This window comes from Lonchura striata, chromosome 1 (assembly GCF_046129695.1).
Source record: "Lonchura striata isolate bLonStr1 chromosome 1, bLonStr1.mat, whole genome shotgun sequence".
Classification (NCBI taxonomy): Eukaryota; Metazoa; Chordata; class Aves; order Passeriformes; family Estrildidae; genus Lonchura; species Lonchura striata.
Genome location: NC_134603.1, coordinates 36,997,423 through 37,012,102, shown reverse-complemented (window position 1 = coordinate 37,012,102; position 14,680 = coordinate 36,997,423). Strand labels below are relative to the sequence as shown.

The following is a 14,680-nucleotide window of genomic DNA, read 5'->3' as shown; positions in this document are numbered from 1 at the left end:
TTTAGCTTTTGTTAGGCTTTAGGTTTGCTCCATTGCTGCCATCCACACAAAAATACCCTCAGTGAAAGACTTGGAACACCACATAGAGCAGCACTATAATATTTGGTTTCTGTATTCAGTGATTCCCCTTCAAAAAGAGCAATTGCTGCCAGATCCCAACTCACCAGAGATGAGTGATTATTTGTGCTGCCTACGGAATTACATTCCTAAAGTTTCCACTGCAACGTTGTATGGTTGAGACTGACGTTGTAATTCCATAATTTTAATTTTCTACCAGCTACTTATAAAATTCATTCAGTTATCATATTTTGTTGATTGACATATTGGGGAATCAGGTGTCCTTGGAATCCAGATCTCCCACAGCAACTTCTGTCAGCTGTTGTCCACATAGGATATTGGCTACCCAATGAAACCTGGGGCAAACCTGGAGAATGTGAGTAAAAAGACATACCTTTATTTAAATTTCACTGGTGACAAATCACCAGCCTCTTCACTGCTGGTTGCTATTTTTATCTTGCTAAAGTTTCTGTAATGTCTGCAGTCTTCTACAGAAGTGGTTTATTTTATCTTTCTGTGGAGAAAAAATGAATCTGCTTTTAAAGGGGGAATGGTTTTTGCTATTCATTCCTTCACTTTCTTCAATGAAGTTGTGTGAAATATGATCCACTCAAAAGTAGCTAGAGTGAAAATGCTCATTTTTCTTGAGCTTCCTGGCGCTGTGTATCCTTTTCAGCATAACTGTGGAAAGTGGTTTCTTTGTGGCTGGCAGCACCATGATTCTATACACTTTTATCAGTCTTTATTACATTAATCTACACAGTTTCATTTTTTTTCCTGGTCCTTCTCTCCTGTTCACTCAAATCATGATAACGAGTTTTCAACATTGTTTCTGCAGAGACATGCAGTAATTTTTTTTCTAGACTGCTCTCTTATGAATCTTTATTGCATCTGTTTCGAGTTCCCCAGTGATTATTTCTACATCAATAATATCAAGTTCCACCATCTTGTCAGCTATATCAAACTTGCTTATTGTTCCAGTGGGAAACTTCTATGATATATAATACTTGACACAATTTTTCATTTATTTATAAGAAATTATTAGAATATTTTCATGTCTGTCTTTTATGTGCCCTGAAGGGCTCCAACGAAAACAAATTATAAGCCTTATTGTGACTGACATGAGTTCTGTACATGTTTCTAATATCTGCTATTTTCACTGCCCAGATTTAAGTACAGGCATAAGCCAAGTATATGCTCTTTGCCTGATTTAACAGCCAGTTGAGATGCTTACTAATATATATTTGCATTTCTACTTTCTACCACTTCTTCTCATGTCCCAGTAACCTCTTACCCAATATCTCTCAAGAGATGGATTTTTCGAGGCTTTCTGGGATGAGTAACCAGGTGCTGTTTGAATGTCCACAAACATTAATATGACTTTTGTCATTCTGAACACAGCACTCTCAAAATATGTGCATTGGTGAGCAGTTATTTGATTTTTAACTTTATTATTTGATCTATTCATCATTGAAGTCTGCTGTAAGAGTGACTGTTTGCAAGCAAAGGGAGAATTAGATCATTTTCTTGGAATTCTTTAATGTAAAATGTGCAAATATGCCATTTGGTTATCTAATAAAAGATCTTCCTGTGAACTTTTTATTATTTTTTTAAATACAGCTGAAGTTTCATTTTACAAATAAAAGAGCTTCTGATACTTTAGACAGAGAGTAGGATTTGCAAGTAGCAAAATTTTGTTATCATAGCACCCAGTAGTAATCTTTTCACAGAAAAGTGAGGTGAATGGTGGTGTGACAAAAAGTAAATGAAAGGTCATAGAGGTTAGTGAGGAATAGCAAACATTGTAGAAAACTCTTGAATGACCTAGAAAAGCAGCATTATTGTGCAAAGAAGTCAAAATATTGGATTTTAATATGTGGCCACATCTGATATGGAAATCCTTTACTCTGTCTTAACTCTATGCACTTTTTTCTGGATTTTCAATTAAGTTTAACCTTTTAAGAAAAGTATTGTGTTGTTGTGGACACCATAATTAAGAAATGTACTTACTGTGCAGTGGTGGTCAGAAAAGTTAATAGTTAGGCTGCATTAAGAATGAGATGGAAAACAAATAGGAAAAGGTAATTATTTTATGGATGCTGATATTCCAAACTCACCCTGAATGTGAAATTCACTTTATACTGTATTATTTCAAAAAGAAGGGGATGTAAAAAATACAACTATTTGACGAAAGAAAAAGAAATGCCAATGAAAAGCATTAATTACTGTTATAAACAAGTGAGGTGATTGCATCAAGAGAGAACAAAAAGTTCAGGTCTATTTCAGGTGGGAAGGTGTTGAAGATGCAGAGGAAATATAACTAGATGGGACATAGTAGAATCACACAGAGAAAACATGATGTCAGGAAACTGAATCTGTGATGCCATTTGTACCTTCCAACAACAAAGCAAAACAGCTGTATAATTGCGTTCAGCCATTAAACAGGAGCTTCATAAAGTTCAAAAGAAAATCCCTTCCCTTTCTGTAATGAAAAATTAACTTGTGAAATGCAATGGTGCAAGAAATTGAGCAAATAGCTTAGTGTGATGCAAGGATGCAAGAGGGAATAAGAAAAGGCTATGTAATCACACAGAGTAAAATAAACAGCAGAGGTCATCAATCCTAATGATTCTGGCCATAGACGTTCATGTGTCAGCCATTTGTTTTGTTCATTGTTACTACAGCTGTGCTTTGAGGAAACCATCACAGCATTGGAGGGATCACCATAGGAGATCAAAAACTACCTCCCAAACAGGATCCTGATCTGTGTGATACCCCAAGTGATCTCCTAAATTCCTAGCAGTGGAGGCCACTAACCTGAAACCACTGCAGATGCCTGGCTCTGTTCAGGCTGGAATAAACTCTTTGTCTCTCTTCCCCACTCTCCTTGCAGGGACACTGCCTTTGGGAATAGCCAGGCAAATTACAGCAGTGGCTCTGTCAAACTGATTTATTGATTGCACTTAGGGGTTGTAGTGTAGGGCGTTTGATAATTTCCACAATATCATAACACACTCCCTGTGATTGTCACTTATTCTTTCCCAACAGAGAAATTTACATAGTGTGCAAGCATGACATGGCCTGCGTACTAAAAAGGTGAGAAAATCACAAATGTGTGTCTCAGAAATACTTAATTCCTAAATGAATAAACCAAACCCACAGCCAGAGAAACATTTTTATTGCACTTGAGGTTGAATTCTGGTCTTTTCTGTCAGCAGCAGGCTGCTGAGCAGAGTTGTACACTGCTCATGGGAGGCCAGCCAAGCCCTGCTGCATCCATCCACAAGAGCTCCTTAGGATCAGTCAAAGAACTTGTGCTGTGATAGGTTGCAATCAGTTGCCTGCTCTGTTTGGGATCAAGTTTCTGGAGAACTCTGGGAGGGATTTTTTTAAGTCTTGGGAGTGTAAAAATTGTGTGCTTTATCTTGGACTCATCCTCTGCTAAATGGTGTGACACTTCTGTGGGCTGAGGCAAAGGGAAGAACAGGCAGCAGCTTCCCTCGGATGGAAGCTGGCATCATTTCTATCATTAATCTGAAGAGCCCCACCCCCAGAAATCCTCCCAAAACTCAGGGTCTGTGAAGGTCCCTGTTTGTCAGCCAAATCACATGTAAGAAAGGGTCCTTGCTCAGTCACATTAACGTCAGGGACAAAGTACTCATTTGGTAAGGGTGCCTGCAATATGAATGAGTGCATGTAGGAGGAGGCTCCTGGCACAGACTTGAATGCAGAGTGCAATTCGTGGGCTATTGGTTGCTATGGAGTCCAACTGAAGTGGAAACTGACAGCAAAAAAAAAAAAAAAAAAAACCCTCATAATAATTTTATATACAAGAACCTCTAGCAGAAACATAACAAGGGAACATTTTTATATCTTCAAGGAAGTCACTGAGAGGCAATTTTTGCATAATAAAAAGAAAAAAAAAAACTGCAATTTTTTTTTGCTCAGGCTTGTACATTTCCTCTTCCCTGGCTGTGGCATAGGCTCCCAGCTCATTCTAAGCAGGAATTCAAAGCCAGCCAGATATCTGTGTGTGAATGGCCTTCATTCAGTTATAAACTAAGCCATGCATTTCTAATATTAGAAATGTGAAATACAGATCAGCTTAGTCTGTGCTATTCTTTCCAACACCCAATGCATTGCTGGACTAAACACTTCTGAAGAAAAAAACACCTTTTCCTTTTCTGAAAAAAAGAACACCTATCTATCCAATCTGTTGTCATGGATGTAAAGTTACTTCTGAATTTTATTTATAGAATGACACAGATGCTGTGGGGAAAAACTTGCTATATTTTCATTACAAAATAGGGGAGATGCTTGTTTGAAGATGACATACTGAGCAACCAAAGATAGCTACACTGGATGTGACAGAAGAATTAATTTGGAGCTCTGACATTAACTTAATGCAACCCATGTTTTACTCAGTGGGAGTTTCCTGTGCATGTATTCTGTTTTGACAGGGAAATGAAAAAAAAAACGTAATTTAGCTTGGGCATGACAAAGAAGGGTTTGGTACCCCACAAAATAAGAAAATTGCCCTTATATTTTTTGTGTAATAATTTTTCCAGTTTGCATGTCAGTGAATTACTCATATTTCTTGCAGTTAACAAGTTTATATGGCTTTGAATTATTCCATTAAGAAAGTTACCTACAGCAGGTCAAAATATTCATTGTGAACATTTGCTGTTAATGCAACACATTTCCTTGAATTGCAGGCAAGCCTTGCTAATTTCTGCACATACATGTGCTATCCAGACCTCAGACAGAGACAAACCCTCTTCAGCGCATGGCTCAGTTGTGAGCTTCTCTGTTTGACTTCATCTTCTCTAGTACAGAATTAATCAAGTGAGCCACCATGTTCATTTGTAATTCTTAATTGTGAACTAATTTTTCCTGATTATTCTTTAAGTCAAGGGCTGCCCTGAATCGTGCATGGTTCATATGAGAGACCTTTCCTCACCAAAAGTGATAAGCTGTGAAGATCAGGTCTTGCAGCACCTAGAGTGATTGTCATTTCCCTCTAATGTCAGACAGGCAGGGTAGTTACTCAGGATCATGAATTTGAATCAAGACATGTATCCTCAAGGTCTGTGTGTTAATAATTTCTGGTACTGATTTTAGTAGGGGTAAGGTTTAATTCTCTAAAATAAATATGCACATAAAAAACCACAGATGTTTTCCAAGAATACAACAATGGAAGTTGGGGGCTCTCTTATCATTACTTCATGAGCAGAAAGGAGAATTTAATCTGATTAAATAAATGACTTCATATGACTTACAAACAGCTTTTCAAAGGCCACTGTTGACTGGATTCCAGGGGCTTTGTTTTATTCATATTTTATGAATAACATACCTCGGCTGTGATTTGGAACAATTAAAAATGTGCCTTCCTGGGTTGTCCTTGTCTACCTACATGGGTCTGCTGTAATGCTCATGTCTCCCTTTCTAAGCTTTTCATAGACTCATGGAATCATTTAGGCTGGAAAAGTCCTTTAAGATCATCAAGTCCAGCTGTTGACCCAACTCTGCCAAGTCCACCACTAAACCATACCCCTTAGTGCCACATCTACATGTCTTCTCAGTGAAAAAGCTCCTCCTAATATCTAATAAAAACCTCTCCTGGAACAAATTAAGGTCTCTTGTTCTGTCACATGTCACCTGAGAGAAGAGACCAACGCTCATCTTGACACCACTTTTCAGGCAGTTGTAGAGAGTGGTAAGATCTCCCAAGAGCCTCCTTTTCTCCAGGCTAAACACCTTCAGCTCCCTCAGCCACTCCTCACAAGATCTGTGGTTCAGACACTTCACCAGTGCCATTACCCTTCTGTAGACCTGCTCCACACCTCAGTTTCCTTCTAGTGAGGGACACAAAACTAAACATAGGATTTGACATGCAACCAGCTTCTTGAACTTGGACTAGCTCAAATAATTTGGGGCAACATGAAGATGTGTTTCTGGTCCTTCTTCCTGCTTCCCCTTCTGTGTTTTACTCTCACTGATAATCCTTCTTGCAGGGCAGTGTCAGCTCTCCCCACTTAGAAGCCAAATATGCATTTCTGTTCTCTTGGTGATTTTTTGTGTATGGAGGGAACAAAGTAAGATATGGTCTCTTACTTGATTTGTATCTATGCCATGTTTGCAACTTGCCAAATGTAATGGAGCTTTTAATACTAATAATACTAAAAAATACCTTTTTAGTATTAGAGAAGAGAGGCTCTTACTGCATATTAACTTAGGGATATTAAGCTGAATTATCTGCAACTGCCAAGATAACGGCACTGGTCCAAATTGTTTAGTCTGCTGTCTTGTCAGGATTTGTAGTGACTGTTTTTGCTTACTACCAGACAATATTAATGGCTTCAGCTGCCAGTACTTCTGTACATTTGTACATTTAACTATCTGAATAATCCAATTAATTTCACTAGCATGCCTGTGCTTAGTTTTTCAGGAGTAATGTCAAAAGATTTACTGATGCTATCTTCTCCAAAATGTATCACTTTCTTTCAGTATGTCTTAGTTGACCCCTTATTTTCCAACAGTGCCTCAGCTTTGTTATCCATGTATCTCCTCAAAATGACTGGTGCCAGATAGATGCAAATAGAGCATTTAATTTCCTTGCAATGTCTTTATCCCCTTTAATTGTTCCCATTGCACCCTAGTACTCCACTGAGCCTTCTGGTTCTCTCACAGCCTGCTTACACCTCTTATAATTAAGTAATTTCTTCTTATTTATTTTCATGCTATGCCTTTGGCTAATCTCCCCACCAAATCCCTCAGCTAAATCATCTTCATTTTTTGTGTTACATTATTGTTCCTTACCACTAGCTTATTCTGGGCTAACTTCCCATTTTCCAAAGGGTATTTGAAAAGTCTCTTTTGTGGTACCTTTCCATTCATCCAAGGCAGATAGGCACACTCCCTCTCTCCTCCTTTTTCTCTTTCTGGGGCTTGTGCAAATCTTTTGTAACTCATTAGTGGCTCCATGCTGAATCCTTACAGGACCTTACACATTTCCCTTTGTGCAATTGTAATTTATTTCACATTTTTTTCTGTGTGAGAAGGTTAAACTGGTGAGGAGGGGAGTTGGAGGAGGGGAAGGGAACATTAAGCAAAGGAACAAAAGTGATGGAGTAATAAAAAGTGGTTCTGTGTTCATGCATAGAAAATGATTTGGATGCAAATCAGTCACACAGCTGAATGATTTGTCTCAAAGCCCCAAGACTAGAGAGCAGAGGGCTTAAGACTCAAGTGGCACTTTCTGATTTCTATCCAGGCTCTGCATTCACAGAATAGTGTGTTTGCAAACAACCCACCTGGAGGACTTATATGCTGCTTTCATGTCTCCCTGTACTCATCAGAAAAACATCTTTGTGTTCACTCTATTTCCTATACTATACCATGTCTTTAAATTGCAAAGACATAGAGAAAGGAGGGATGTAGGCAGGGACAGCCAGATTAGTTGCAAATTAAGAAAATTGAGTGCCATATCTCTCAGGTAAATAATTTCTACTGGAAGTATAGGAAAGTAGAGGTGAGTAACTCCTCAATAAATTGACAATTTATGTAGACATTCAGACAAAGACTGGAATTCCGCAGCACAAAATCCGAGGGGAAGATTTTGCACTGAAATATTTCCATTGTCATTTAGAGCTTGAGTGGATTACAGAAGATGTTTTGTATCCACCGTTTCCAGACAGTCCCACTGGAATCATTACACAGACTTTAAAATCATCAGTGCTATCAGGATCATGAATATTAGTTTGAATGTACTCTTAAGAAAACTTCTTCCCCCACATGAAGAATAAAACCTTCCTTTGTCACAATGTGTCCATGTTTTCACATCTTTGTTGATAAAAAACATCCAGTTCATTCTAGGTTTTGCAGCTGTGGGATTGAGGTCATGATTATTCCGTCTTCCCCAATGTAGTCAGTCAATGATATAATTTTGAATTGATGCCAACAAGAGTGCAAAGAAGGCTGACATGTGTGTGAGGGCACCTTTGGAGCCACTGCACATGTCTGGGAGTTTCCATGGAGCAGTTCTTGTAGAAGGCTGACCACCCTGAAAGAGGATGCTGGGATAGTGTAGGATATATTACATAGATATGGTTTAGGGATATGTCTTGGTTTAGGGCAAATTTGTTAAGAAAATTCCAAATGGTTCCTCTAGAAAGCAGATTCAAGCTGTCCTTCCCCTAACTTGTTTAGAGAAAGATTTCCTTGGAGAAAAGTGGAAAAAATCCCTGTTTATTTAACAAGCAAAGTATTCACATGCATAAAAAATGAATAATGTTAAAAATAGAACCTCTTGCTGTTCTGAAGAGATGACAAATTCAGAGAGTCCTTTTGTGGGCTCTGTAAGTCGGCTCACTCAGTCTCCATCAGTCCCTCCAGCACTGGAAATGTCCCAGGCCCCTGTGGGCCACAGGTGAGAGCTCCCGGTGTTCTTCTGGGTTTTCAGTTCAGAGCAGGTTTGAACAGTTCCAAGAAAAAGAAAAAAAACACAGTCCAGCCTCAGCTAGCTAAAAGCTAACTAAAAATCAAAGGAGAGCTCTCTCCCACTGTCCATCCATGCTGCAGACAAAACAGAATGTGGAGGAGTGAGTGCAGTTCTGAAAACAAACTCTACAATCCCTTTCTCCCCCCTTGCTCTTGGAACAAATCTTAAAGGTGCATAACTTAATATCCAGCGTAAACAGAACAGATAACTGAGGATACAAGCATTATAAAGTCATCCTAGGACAGGTTATATTTGGGTTTTTTCACCAAGTATGGTTATCTGATGCTGCTGCTTGGAAGTCATCACCATTTCAGCTAAGCAGTAGGTAGTATATTACAGTTTTTCAAAATAAATTTAGACTTAAAGTACGTGCCAATTGCCAATCCAATCAGTATGCTTTCACCTGACATTGCTAAGGAAATACTCCTTCTTTTAGCTGTTTAGCAGAGCTTCCCTATAAGAATTGAAAAGGTCAAGGTTGTCCTGTAACTGTAAATTAGGGAGGAGTGACTTGGTATGCAGCAAGAACAATATTAGGTGTCTTTAAGCTCAATAAGCTCAATTTATTGTCCCAATACTTCAGAGAATCTTCTAATTTTTGCAGAAAGGCAGAGTGCAGAACCAGCTTTTACAAGGGATCAGGTCTTTAGAGAAGGAACATATATTTCCACCCAAAACCTATTGAGAGAAAAGAGAAAGAATCAGAGAACACTTCACCATTTACTTTTAATAGAAATTTAACATGTGTTGATTTCATTCAGGGGTAGAGACCTATGGTAGAGAAATTTGTTTTGACTGCACATATGTTTTTTCTCTCAGGCAGAATTTGAAACAATACTCTTGAAGGTTTGGGAAGATTTGTTTTAAATTGATGAAAACAGCAGAAAATAACTAAATTAAAATCTCCATGGGAGAACATGGTATGAATCTTCCTTGTAAAGGACCTCAGGACTCAAGAAAACTTGAGAATTATGCTGAGGTAAAGCAGATTGCACTAGCAATATATTACAATTTCATTTTACACAAGGTTAAGCCGCACTTTGTGAAGCTTTCTTTGTTTGTTGCTCTCGAATAGAATGTATTGTTTGTAAATCATCATAATGAGAAGGACAGAAGAGGAGAGCACCTAATTCAGCTTACTTGGGTATAAGTATAGACTCGTCATTAAAGTATCCAAGTCTTGCTTTTGTGAAATGGAAGTAGTAAGGAAATGGAAGTAGTGAGCGAACCCAGACTTCCCAGAGCAGACTCTCACATTAAAGAAAACATTTCAGCACTTTCTTCTCTCTCTTTTACTCTTTATATGCTTCACGCCCTCCAAGGTTTTGAATTATTCTCCCAGACCTGAGGGAAGCCTTGTGGCCAGCCTACTGTAGCTGATAATTAATAAAGAGCTCTCATTGTGAGTGTATGTAGCCATTTTTCATGTTGCATTTGGTTTGCAAAAATAAGGCAACTGTCAAACTGTATTGTGTAAAGCCTTGGATCATTCTCTACACTCAAGCAGGAAGGCACAGAATGTAGTTGCATGATATCTTTTCTATTAATAGTGTACTGATTTATTTCCCTTTCTGAAAATAAGGGAAACAAAAATCTGGTAAGAAGAAGAGAGACAAACTGGTAAGGTATATCCAAATGAGAAAGGATTTAAATTGATAGCTTGATTTTTTTTCATTTCATCACAGATAAATAATTTCTTAATGCAGCTTAGTTAAAATCCATTGCATGGACTGCTAGCAAAATTGAGGAGATCTCATTCAGTGTTTATTTTATCCATCAGTGAGCAGGATTTATCACACCAAGCAGTTTTGGAGCAGACGCTCTTTAACGACACCTCTGAAACAACCCTTTTTCAGATATTTCTACCAGAATAAATACCTGTCCCTCACTCATGCCCCACCCATAGCAAAACTGAGTATCTTGAGATTTGAAGAAACTGCAGCCATTGATTTTTTTTTTTCTGCTTTTGCTTTAGGAACTCCTTTATAGATATCCTTCGGGCTATTCTACTTTCCTTGGAAGTGCTCATTGAAGATCAGGAGCTTCAGATAAATGGCTTCATTCTAATTATAGACTGGAGCAACTTCTCCTTCAAGCAAGCCTCCAAGCTTACACCATCTATCCTCAAACTGGCCATTGAAGGGTTACAGGTAGGTGGAGGGTAACACATGTACCTGCAACCTTTATTGCTGCAGACAGTGATTTTGCTTCATCAGGCCCTGGGCAAAGTGAAGGGAGGAGAAAATAATCCAGAATGCTTTAATGTTCCATCCACTTGCTGCATAGATTGATTTTCAGACATCTAGTTTTGTCTGTCTTTCACTTTTATTTCAGCTGTAAATCAATGTAGCCAGTACGTGTGTTACTTACCACAGCATTAAGAAGGAGGGTTAAAGATTTGCAGTTTAATCCATGAGAGAATTCAGGGGGGATTAGAATCCACCAGTGTCTGCCTTCTGGAGTGTGCAGTCCACATGCAAGCACGTGTATGCAGAGGGAGGGAGATGAGACCAGCTCCCTCGGCAGATGGAAGAGTGCTGCTGTGTTTACGGGGATGCGTTTGAGTAGGATGGAAATGAGGAAGAGGAGGGACAGGCTCCCTGTTGTAACCTCATTCTGACTGCCTTCATTTGTCACACAGCATCCTGTTACTTTGTGGTTCGGACTGTTGAGGGGCTGCACATCCACTTGGTGCTTGCAGATAAACAGGACCAAGCTAAAACCATGTGCTGTTACGGGGTTGGGTAGGAAGTGAGGACAAGGCAGCTGGGGTCTGATAGGCCAGCCTGAGGATGAGGATAAACTATGGTGCTTAGAAAGACTTCAGCCCCTTCCACTAAAGTCCAAGCCCATCTCTGGTGTTAGACCTGAGAAGGACTTTTTACATAACCTTACTATTTTGAGGGCATTTGATAAAATCCAAGGGCTGTTTAAGTTGGAAAGAGAGCTGGAAATTACTTTGTCTGACTCCCTGCTCAAAGCAAGAATGACTTCAGTTTTCTACCAGCTTGCTTAAGGACCATGTTTTCATGCAGCTACATATTTAAAAGAAGAGATAAGTAATTGTTTTTTTCTTGCTTAGTACTTACCAGATATCCTGTTGTCATAAACACCTCAAGAAAAATTCTCTCTGGTGTGTTCATTTTTATTTTAACTTACATACCAGAAGGAAAAATTTGTTAAACTAATTTTTTGACTATCAAATTATCTACAAGTAGATAATGATTGTGTCTGCTTTGTTTTATTATTCAAAAATGAGGTAGAAAAATCTGCCAGCAGTTTTAAGCCTGTGTTTCCCTTTGTGAAGAATTTTCATCTATTCTAACAAATTATAAAGTCAAGCTGTGCAATTAATCCTTAAGAAAATACCTTATTTTCTCCTGCAGATACTATCACTTCATACAGAGTAACATTCTCTGGTTCAAAAAAACTTCTAGTCAGAAGGAAGATAAAGCCAAGTGACATTCATAAGTAAATAAAATTCTAGCAAAATATCTTTGTGCCTGTCCAAATTTAGCTTTTCCACCTATTCAGTATGAGGCCAGTCCAGCCTTTATCCCATCCAATTTCTGGCCATGGCACTGCCAAGTTGTATGCCTCCAGTTTGTTTGCATTTGTCAGCAGAAAAACTGGAAGTACTGAAGCCTGGGAGTACCAAAGTTGATTTTATAATTCTGTCATTATCCTGACATCCTGTGCTGTGCAATTGAAGGAGGCTGCCTTACCCAAGCATGCATGTGCATTTTGTTTTCTATTTGAAGTCGAGTTATTGTTGTCTTCTCCAGGATTAGTAAAAATGACTCTCTCTGAAAGTACAAACTGGGATAATGTGTCCTAAACTTAGCTAACCACTGGCTTTGTGAGAAGTAGGAGTAGTAGAAGTTGTGAATGCTGCATTCCTTTTCATCAGTTTTAGAAGCAAGACATTCATGCTTATAAAGCACATATTTAGTATACAATAATGTTGGGGGCTTTTTAGTTTGGGGGGGGTGGGGGGGTTTGGCTCTCACCGTTGCTGTCAAAGTCCCTTCATTGAGATTTTGTTCTATTATTATTTTAAAAGAACTAGTTCCATCCTAATGTAAAATTTATGTGAAATGTAGTTGAAATGCATACAAGACCTACATACTTTAGAAAGAGTCCCTGCATTGGTGGTCACTGAAAGTAAAAAAGTTAGGTCCTGCTCCTATGAGATGATGATGCCCAGAAATAAAAGCAGATTGTTTCAGTTCCTTGTTTTTTCTCATAACTACTGCACTCTGCAAGTACAAATCCTCAGACAGGCAGATTACATGGCTATCTCAGTCCTCCTTTCTGTGAAGAGATTTTGGGTTATATTAAGTCCTGTGTAAGTCTAATTAAGTAGATGGAAGGAAAATGTTTCTCTCCTTACAATTTCTCTGAACCCATATGTTGCTATTTGTGCCAGGAACTTTCAGCCTCTCCCTATGTAATGGCAATTTCAATGCCATAGTGGAAACATTTTCCTATAGTTTTTTTATACTGTCATTCAGTGTCTCAGACCATCAGGTTCTGAAATATACAATTACTTTTAAAAATGTCTTTGTAGCACCTAAGCCATCTCTGATTAACAAGCTCTGATGTTTTAGCACAAGGCAATTGCCACTGTATGCTTTGAGCTCATGCTGTACTCCTTCCTAGACCTTACAGATATGTTGAATTTTAACGCATTAAACACAAGATTTTCATGTGGATGGAAAGGTGGAGAAAGAGATGTGTGTAAAATAAATCTATTTTGCCAATAAATTAGTGAGTTTTCACTTCTAATCTTCATTCTTTTACTGTGAACAGCTTTACCCCTTCACAGAATGTTTTTCTTTCTGCTTTCTTTGTCTGTGAAACCACAGTTCCTTGTGCATCATGCTGAGCTTACAATTATCTTATGATAGTAGACAAAATTTAATTGTGGCTAAAGTTAACCAGAGACCAATCTTTTGGCACTTTACATAACAGAAAAGAAGCATCAGAGTCCAACAGCAAAGGTCAGAAACCCATGTAACACTAGTGATGCAGGTGAAGCATGTAAGAAATGGTCACAGTACACAGGATGTTTGCTACTGACCACTGCAGTCAAAGACTCTAATAATCCTGGAAACCAAGGCTGAAGTGTTACAATGAACACAGCCTTCATGTCCAGTGAAGCCCAGACATTTTCTTAATTTATGGCTGGTTGGCTTCTGCTCTGAGAATGTAGTTGGTTGGCCCCCAGACAGGACTTCTGATTTTGTGGTACACCAATGAGTATAAAGAAACAGTCTCTGTTTCTGCCTTATCCAGCACCAGAGCTATGTACTGCAGTTCGTGTATGTGCATGCACAGAGCAATTTAAAAATTCCCCCAGCCAATACTCTGAATTGAAATGCAATAACTTCCAAATAGCATCCAGAAATATTCCAAAACCTTCAAAACAGCAGAAGGTTTGACCTTGCCTGCCATTTCTTTGCTGAAAGCCAAGACAGAAGGCCATGGTCTGCCAAGACCAAGCTGAGTGCCTTATGATGCAAATCACCAAATTGGATTCAAAACTGACCTGAAGATAGGTTTGCACTCCAGAGTACCTAGCACTGCCTTACCAAACAGGTAATGTGCCCCAAGGTTGTCTCAAGGTAGAAAAACAAGAAACAGGGTGAATGGTTATTGCCCAGATGTATTCTTTCTTTGATAGTTGTGTCACACAGCTGTACTCAAATGTGATTACAGTGACTCTGAAGAAATAAACCATATTCCTACTTTGTGACAATGATGAATCACTTCAGGAATGATCTTTAGAGTTCAATAGGGTTTTGATTCAAATTTCACAATCACTGCATTGAGCAGCAGTAACAAGAGGGAACAACTGAGATCTGCAAACAGGAATTTGACTCCAGAGTTTCATGGGCAATAACTTGACAGAAGATTTGACAAACAAAGGACATTAGGAGAACAATTAAATTTCTTTAAATTACCTTCAGTTTAGCATAATCCAGCAAAAATTTCAAGCTGGTATTTCTGTGAGAAGAGGGAAAATGAACGAAAATCAATGATGCTTGACTTAAGAACACTTTGATGAGATACTAGTACTTATAAAAATCTTAAAATAAAATCCTCAAATAAGGGAAAATT

General features: G+C 38.5%; 1 protein-coding gene across 1 annotated transcript in view; it reads left to right on the top strand.

The window, feature by feature from the left end:
- CLVS1 (clavesin 1) overlaps positions 1-14,680 on the top strand; it is a 99,436-nt gene that overhangs the window by 23,141 nt on the left and 61,615 nt on the right. Inside the window, exon 3 of the mRNA XM_021555646.3 lies at positions 10,533-10,707. Within this exon, the coding sequence (XP_021411321.1) occupies positions 10,533-10,707 (175 nt within the window). The remainder of the gene's footprint in view (positions 1-10,532; positions 10,708-14,680) is intronic.